The 8218-nt window shown below is 53.8% G+C and overlaps 1 protein-coding gene across 2 annotated transcripts in view; it reads right to left on the bottom strand.

The window, feature by feature from the left end:
• Positions 1 to 1874: 1874 nt before the first annotated feature.
• The window catches only part of AMBRA1 (autophagy and beclin 1 regulator 1), a 147787-nt gene continuing 141443 nt past the window's right edge, over positions 1875 to 8218 (bottom strand). For both annotated transcript variants that reach the window (XM_007455776.1, XM_007455777.1), the window contains one exon: positions 1875 to 2359. In XM_007455776.1, the coding sequence (XP_007455838.1) occupies positions 1875 to 2359 (485 nt within the window). The remainder of the gene's footprint in view (positions 2360 to 8218) is intronic.

The following is an 8218-nucleotide window of genomic DNA, read 5'->3' as shown; positions in this document are numbered from 1 at the left end:
ATGTAACTCTTCACAGTGTTTTGTATTATTTGCTTGCCCATTTACCTTTTGGGTTTGCCTCTGCTGGGGCAGAACCTACACCTCTGTATATGCCCCATAGTGTCTGGGACAGAGTTGAGCACAAAAGTTACTCAAGAAGTACCTGTTGCTGGCAAAAAGCCCTGGGGTGGCTCTGATCTCCCTGTGTGCCTCCGTGAGAGCAGAGGGCCAAGCATCCTTCCGCTTTCTAACTGACTTAAAACTAAGCGTCCAAGGCCCATGACCACAGCACACCCCTCAGCCGCTGTACTGACACAAAGTAAAGGCAAACCTGAGCAGCCAGCAAATGGCATCTTTGGGGGATGCCTGTTGATAAGGCCAAGCTCCCTGCTGGCCCACCCAGACACCCATTATGGGTGCTTCCCAGGACTGCAGGGGAGCCAGCTTTCTGGCCAGTTACATCTTCACTCCGGGCCCATCATCCTGGGTAGGAAGCAATCACGACGAGCAACCTTAGATCATTCTTACCTACCCACCTGTTACTGTGAAGGTTGCTCCAGTCCTTAGCAGGCCCCTGGGAAGCAGGAGGTGAAGGCACACAGACGCAGCATGAAGCAGAGGTGGCAGCCCTTACCTGAGTGGCTTCTGCTGAGGCATCACGGGGCTCCCCACCTAGGAGGACAGCAGCACCAGAAACAGTGCCTGGGAGAACCAGGGCGGCTCAGTTCAATGTCCTCCCCCAGCCCCCCAACACTACCCCACCCCCGCAACCCCCATGGAAACAAACAGAGAGGAGACTGGTGAGGGGCATGTCATCATTTTAATGATGTAGATCTTTGGTGTTTCCCTCATTAGCAGTCAGACTATCCCCTCTCCTCCCACCACAATGTTTCTACGATGAGTTACAAACAGAAAAGAAATCACATTTTCATACTAAAAACAAAATAATCAGAGCCTCGATTTCTCCACTAGAAACTACATGTACAGTTCAAGATTCCACATGCAACACCTTAAATCACAGACCAAGACCTCACATTCTGACCTGGAGTCTCATCCCCTCCCCCAGCCTTGGGCTGGCTTTGGCCTAGGCTCAGCTAATACTGACACCCACAGGTGCTGCTCTGAGGGCCTTGGGGGGTGGTGGGGAAGGAGGAGCTTGGTGGACAAGCGCTGGGGGCTGGCCAGCCTACACCCCCCACTCCTGAGCGAGGACCTGCCCACCATTCCTTGACCCCATCCTGTCTCAGGCAAGCAGGCTGCCCCATTCACTCCATGGTTGTTCCCCACCAGTAAGTGCAGGAAGTCCCTGTCCTCAGGAATCTGGAGGCCTGGCCTGACCCCTGACTGTGGTCTCTGTGGGGTAAGATGATCAAGAGAGGCTGAAGCTCTGGAAGGCTCAGAAATGGAGCTGATTTCTGGGAGCCAGGCCGCTCCTCCTGCACTAGGGCTCCTAGTGGCTCTGCCTGCACAACAGGTGAACAGGGAGAAGCTGGCCCACTGGCCACCATCCAGGATGGTTTGGCCCAGATCTGGAAGACTATTCACCCTTCTGAGGGCTCTCTGCCCAGGGCTGAGTCCCTTGAGCCTTGTTTCCAGGAGAAAGGGGGGTTCATGGCAGGGATACCCATTTCCACCTCCATTCACACTGAGCGCAGCAGTCTGTGGCTCCCCTGGGCTCCAGACCCTAGAAGGTTCTAGTCCCCGGAGGCAAGCCTTGCCCCTTTGACTGCCTCACGCTGGCTGACTCAGACTCTCCCTCTCAACCCCCCACCCTCTTGCTCCTGTTTCCTGTTTCCGCAGCCTGCGGCTCTTCTGCGCATACAGTTCCCAGTCAGCTGTGAGGTCCGGTTTCTGCTCAGCGGTTCGAGGGGAGGCACCAGTGCACACACACGTCTCTACCTGTTCCGTGGCTCCCCACTGGGGCCTGCAGCCTCCCCCAGGCTGCTGCCCCCACCATCAGGAAGGTGGTTGTTATTGGTGAGGTCGCAGTGCAAGGCTGGTCCCTCAGTGCTGGGAAGGGGCACGGGGGAGGAGGCGGGCAAGGCTGCCTGGGGTGGGTCCCGCGCAGGGGTACCAGGCCGGTCCCAGGAGGCTGTCCGGGGGCTCAGGCCTCGCTCTGCCAGCTGCCCAGCTTCCGGGAGCGGTCCCCGAGAGGTGGAGGGCTGGGGCGAGGGGGCGCGCGCGACCCCAGGTTCCGTGCCCGTCTGGGAGCTGCGGTGAATTCGGTGGCTGACGATGATGTTGTTGCCAAAACCACCCATGGAGGCCATGGTGGTGCTCTGCTCCCGCTGCACCACGGCCGTCATGCCCCCTTCCGCCATCAGCCGCTGGATCCTGCTGAGAGCGTCTTCCCCACTGGCACCGTACTCCGAGCCCTCACCTGGAAGGCACAAAGCAGAAGGGAGGGAATTAACTGCTGGCCTGGGCCTCTGAGTCAGGCAGGCCACCGCTAGTAGTAACTGGGGGATTCTAGCTAAAAGCAGAAACAAGAAGAGGGCCAATCTCTCACTTCAAGAATCAGTCAGACGACAGACGAATGGATGAAGAAGGTGTGGCACATGTATACAGTGGAGTATTACTCAGCCATAAAAAGGAACGAAACGGAGCTATTTGTAATGAGGTGGATGGACCTAGAGTCTGTCATACAGAGTGAAGCCAGAAAGAGAGAAACAAATACTGTATGCTAAAGCACGTATATGGAATCTAAAAAAATGGTACTGATGAACCTAGTGGCAAGGCAGGAATAAAGATGCAGATGTAGAGACCAGACTTGAGGACACAGGCAGGGGAAGGGTAAGCTGGGACGAAGTGAGAGAGTGGCATGGACTTTTATATACACTACCAAATGTAAAATAGCTAGTGGGAAGCTGCTACATAGCACAGGGAGATCAGCTCGATGCTCTGTGATGACCTAGAGGGGTGGGATAGGGAGGGTGGGAGGGAGGCTCAAGAGGGAGGGGATATGGGGATATATGTATACATATAGCTGATTCACTTTGTTGAACAGCAGAAACTAACACAGCATTGTAAAGCAATTATACTGCAATAAAGATATTTAAAAAAAAAAAAAAAGAAGTCAGGGACTTGAAAACTAGATAAGACTCCCCAAACAATCGTAATTCGTACTTGTTTTACAGGTGGTGAAACTGAGGCCTAGGTGGCCGAGGCTGCTCAGCTGGTTAAGAGGCAGGGCTGGACCAGAAGCTGGGGGTCTGGTTTTAACCCTCTGGATACCACAGGCAGACTGGTCATGCAGCTAATGCAGGCAGCCCAGACAGCTGGCTGTGTCTGCTCCTCCCTGTCTCGGGTAACCTGGTAGACCTGGCCCTGGAACAGGGTGCACTGCCTGGTCTTTGGAAAGCGAGGGCACTGTACGGGGTGTGGCTAGAAGGCAAATGGTCTGCTCTGCTCCGTTTCAAAGCCGTGCTCTCTCTCTTCATTGTTGTTCTGTTTATGTCACTTCCTAAAAGCACACGAGGAAGACGATTTTTAACTGTTCTCTAGAGGCATTCTGTCTTCTCCTCTTGTCCCACTTTACTCACCAACTTTCCCAAGTTATTTCCCACATACTGTTCTCCCGGGGCTGGATGCCTGATACCCTCATTTTTCGCTAGAGGCAGCCAACTGCCCCAGCCTGAGGCTTCAGTCTGCACCTCTAGGGAGGAAGAGAGAAGGTTCTGCTCTTTCCCCAAAAGCCTGAGTATTCCCTTGTCTGTGAGCAGACAAGGCTTTGGCTCAGACCTTAGTTCTGCCACTCACTAGCTGTGTGACCTAGGATAAGTCCCTTGCCACCCACATTCCTGTTTTCTTTTCTTTATCTTTTTTTGGCTGCGTTGGGTCTTAGCTGAAGCATGCAGCATCTTCGTTGAGGCACGCGGGATCTTTCATTGCGGTGTGCAGGTTTCTCTAGCTGTGGTACACGGGCTTCTCTGTAGTTGTGGCATGCGGGTTTTCTCTCTCTAGTTGTGGCGTGCAGGCTCCAGGTCATGTGGGCTCTGTAGTTGTGGTGCGTGGGCTTTCTTGTTGAGGCACGCGGGCTCTCTTGTTGAGGCACGCGAGCTCAGTAGTTGTGGCATGAGGGCTTAGCTGCCCCACGGCATGTGGGATCTCAGTTCTCCGACCAGGGATTGAACCCATGTCTCACTGCAATGGAAGGTGGATTCTTCACCACTGGACCACCAGGGAAGTACCCCTCAATTTTCTGACTTGCAAAAGAGGGATGAAACATCCAACCTGCAAGGTGCCGGGTAGAGGGAATGAGATAATGCCCGTTACACACCTGACACACAGCAGGTGCTCAGTCAATGGTGGCTGTTGTGAATAACCTGGACTCTGCAGGAAGAGCCCCACCCTGAGGGACCTTCCTCTAGCCTGTGTTCAGCCCCCACTGGGCAGACATGCAGTCCAAGCCTGTGGGCAACTATGATCAAGGCTCCCAGGCTGCCAGGGCTGCTCTACCAAACTATGTACAGATTTGTTTCCTTTGGCTACCTGTTGGCCACTTTGGGATTCTGCAGTCTGGGCAGCTTTGATGGTGAGGTTTGAATTTGGGGGGCGGGGTACTTGTTGTCAACAGCTATCTTTGCAAGACCTTCTTTGCTCCCACACTGTCCAGTGCCTTCTCTCTGCTCACCTTGTCAGAGCTGGATTTCCAGGCAGCCAGTTTTGCAGCTTAGCTGCACCGAAGTCCCGTTAGACCTCTTCCCTCCTTGCGAGTGCTTGGCAGGCATGTGCTGGTAGTTCTCCCTCTGGGTCTCAGTGAGACAGTTCCCCCCAGCACTGAGTAGGGACTCTGCCTGGGCTCTCACTTATGTCCAGCTTGCTTTTCTCCAGATTTTCTAGTAAATTCTACCCTCCCACCTCCAACCCCTCAAGGCAAGCTGCCCTTACGTGCTTCCCCCTCAGACAGCTCAGTGCCAACTCCCAGGGCAGAAGGAAAGAGAACCTGAAGGGCTCTCAGAGTACTTCTCTCAAGGGAAAAGCTGTTCAGCAGTGGGTAGGGGTAAGAGGAAAGGTCAACCTAGGGCTCTGGTGCCAGCACAGCTCCTACCCTGTGAGCCAAAAGGGCTACCTGGAGAGGGCCCATGGGGACCTCCCTGTGCTGCCACTGCCACAGTTTTCCAAGAACGCTATGCACTGAGGGCCTCCCCAGCCCGGCCTGGGGTATGCAGTAGGCTGGCCCACGGCCTGCTGGCATTGGAGCTCAGTGGGCTGGGCTCTGTGCCCGGTGAACTATCAGCTCATTTCCTGTAGATCACTTTGAGGGGCAGGGCAGGTCTGCCTTGGGGCCCTAGGGGAGCTGTCACAGCTAGGTCCTGCCCTGCTGCTGGCACTCAGGTCTGGGACCTCCTGCCCTTTCCCACTGAGCCAGTGGCTCCAGGCCCGGCCACCTCTCACCGCAACTGTGGCTGTCTTTCCTAAATGGTCTTGCTTCTCTCTCCCCTTTCCACCCAGCCTCCATGCTGCTGCTATTACCATTCTAATTCAGCTCTGATCCACTGAGTTCTGGTTAAGTCCATAATTGGTTCAAAACCCAGCAGCTCCAAGAGTCCTCAAGTAGTTAAGGTTCTCACCGTGACATTTAAGGGACCTCTCTGGTCAGGTCCTAGCTGTTTCCCTGACCATACCCCTTCCTGAACCCAGAGACTCAGCGCTGCTGTGTGCCCAGTGCCCCTGCCTGCACACGCTGTGGGTGCTCTACCTGCCACGCACCTGCCCATTTCCCCACATCCGAAGTCCACTTGTTTACAAGGGCCAACACAAGCACCACCTCCCTCACCCTGCCTTCCAAGGTCCCCAGCTGGGAGTGGCTGCTCCTGCTCTGGGCCCCACAGTGACCCACACCTCTCTGCGTCAGAGTTCTCTCCCTCTGGGCTCTAAGTTCCTGACGGTCTCGGACTAAGTTTTATTCATCTTTGGGCTTGCACTTGGCATCTACCTGTTGAATGTGTGGGTGAATAAAGGGCTCCCAGGCTGCCTACAGGCGTTCCAGACTTAAGGTGGCTTCTGAAAACTGGTCACATGTTACCCTTTTGCTATGGGGACACAGTTATATGTCTGTTTCCTTTCTGGACTTATTTTTGAGGGTAGAGACATGGCTTCATCTCTGAATCAGACTCCCTTTGCAATACCTGTGGATTCATGGCGCCTAATACAATACTAGACATAAAGTAAGTACTCACAAAAGATGGGATAGAAGAATTTAAAATGTATACACCCCAATAAAGATGTTAAAAAAAAAAAATGTATACACCAACGATTTCCTCAGGGCTGGGTGTAGGTAGATTCAGCCTAGAGACCTGTGAGCTGTGCTTGTCTCTTGGGAGCTCTAAGTCAAGGCTGCGAACCAAGGTAGGCAGCCAGCACGTTCTTCAAGAGGAAAACACACTGGGGCCTGAGAGAAGTGGCAGCCATGGTTAGGGATCCAAGCTATTAGCTCCAGGAGCAGTGGCGGCCACAGGGGTTAATTCTGCTGTCTCCTTCCCTGTAGCAAAAGCATTTCTTTTTGTCTCTGAAAAATGGTAAACTGATTTAGTGTTGACATGAGATCATTTCCTTGGCAAGTTCTAAGGTACGTTCTGGATACAGAGGCCAGAATGGGATCAGTAACTTCCCATAATGCCCAATTCTGGGGGTTTCACTGCCCAGAAGAGGGAAGCCAGATTGCATCAGAGGAGGAGCTGCCCTTCCTGATCTCAGGGGGCACCCTTTCCTTCCCTTTTCACATTTGCTCTTCCCTGGCCCAGCTGGTCTGTCATCTTCACCAGACAACAAAAAGGTCCAGGCAACCCTTCTCAGTGGTCAGAGGCGGAGCCATGGGCTCCCCAAATAGTGCAGCATAGCCAAGCTCAGATGCAGGGCCTTGCCTCTGCTCAATTCATTCATTCCACAAACTTCTTGAGCACCCACTGTGTGCCAGGCAGGCACTGTATCAGAGCTAGGAGCAAACAGTGAGCCCAGGGAATGCCTCCCCTCCCTTTCTGAGTGACAGGGTAGGGAAGCTTTAAAGCTGGACAAGTAAAAAAGCCAACACCTGCAAATTCCCCCTGTGGAGGGCTCTTCCGGGAAGTCCTAGACAGAACTGAATAGATTTTAATAAAATTCTCATAGAACATGAAAATGAGTAGCCTGGGACCCTTCAGTGCTAACCAATGGGAAAGGGCTAGAGGAGGGGCAGGCCACAGAATGGTAATCACCACAAGCGGAGCTGGTTGCCCAGACTAATAGACTGGGCCCTGGTGTGTGGAGGGATGCAGAGGGGGGCATCCCCCAACCAGCCCCACCTTCTAGCTAAGCCCAGAAGAGTTAACCAACTTGATGAGCGTGTGTGTGTGTGTGTCTGTCTGTGTCTGTGTGTGTGAGTGCGCACGTGCCTGTGTGTGTGTGTGTAGCTGCTGTGTCTGCCTGCTAGATGGGGAAAGCGGACCAGGAAGGAAGTCTGAGCCCAAGAAGACTCTTGATTCCTGGTCCCCCTACCAGAGCAGCAGTAGCGGACGGTGGTCAGTGGGGTAAGCACCTCAGAACAACGCTCCTGGCCCCAGGAGGGACAAGGCTGGCCAGTCACACCCATTGGTCAACGCCCCACACATCTCCCCATACTTCTTTCTAGGTGTGGGTTTTTCTGAAAGGGACTATGATGCTGTCCCTTTCAGAGCTGGAGGTCCAGAGCTCCAGGCAAAGTTCACCAGGCCAGACAGATGCAGCGAGCCATCCTGAACTACCCTGCCAAGGCTCTTGTTCTAGAGAACAGCCTATTCAACTGCTGCCTCTGCTGAAGAGTGCCTCTGGCCTCTGAAGGGCTCACCCTCCACCACTTTGCAGGGACAGACTGGGAGAGAATCAGGTTCTGGTCTCAAACTGGAAAACAGAACCTCCTTCCTCCTGCCAGCCCATCATCCACATCCCGAAACAAGAAGAAAGGAACTTATAATTGACTGGAGGTCAGAAATAAGCTGATGCTAATCAAGAACTCTCAGAGGCTTCTTTGGGAGGTGAAAACACCAGTGGATGCTCTTCTTCTCAAGTGGGGAGCCCCTGCTGCACTTCACTTTCAGGCTGAAGGCCTCACTTCTGACCCAGATCCCTGTAATCTGCCCTTCCTGCTCATCCAGCCTCAGTCTCAACACGTGATGACAGGCCAGGAACAAGAGCCCACTAGTGAGTGGTCCTCGGTGCAGACGGTAATGTTTTTGAACTTGGTGCCCTTGCAGCTGCTGTCCCCTCTGCCAGGAATGACTGC

This window comes from Lipotes vexillifer, unplaced genomic scaffold, assembly GCF_000442215.2.
Source record: "Lipotes vexillifer unplaced genomic scaffold, Lipotes_vexillifer_v1.1 scaffold977, whole genome shotgun sequence".
NCBI classification, from domain to species: Eukaryota; Metazoa; Chordata; class Mammalia; order Artiodactyla; family Lipotidae; genus Lipotes; species Lipotes vexillifer.
This window is presented reverse-complemented; position numbering and strand designations above follow the sequence as displayed.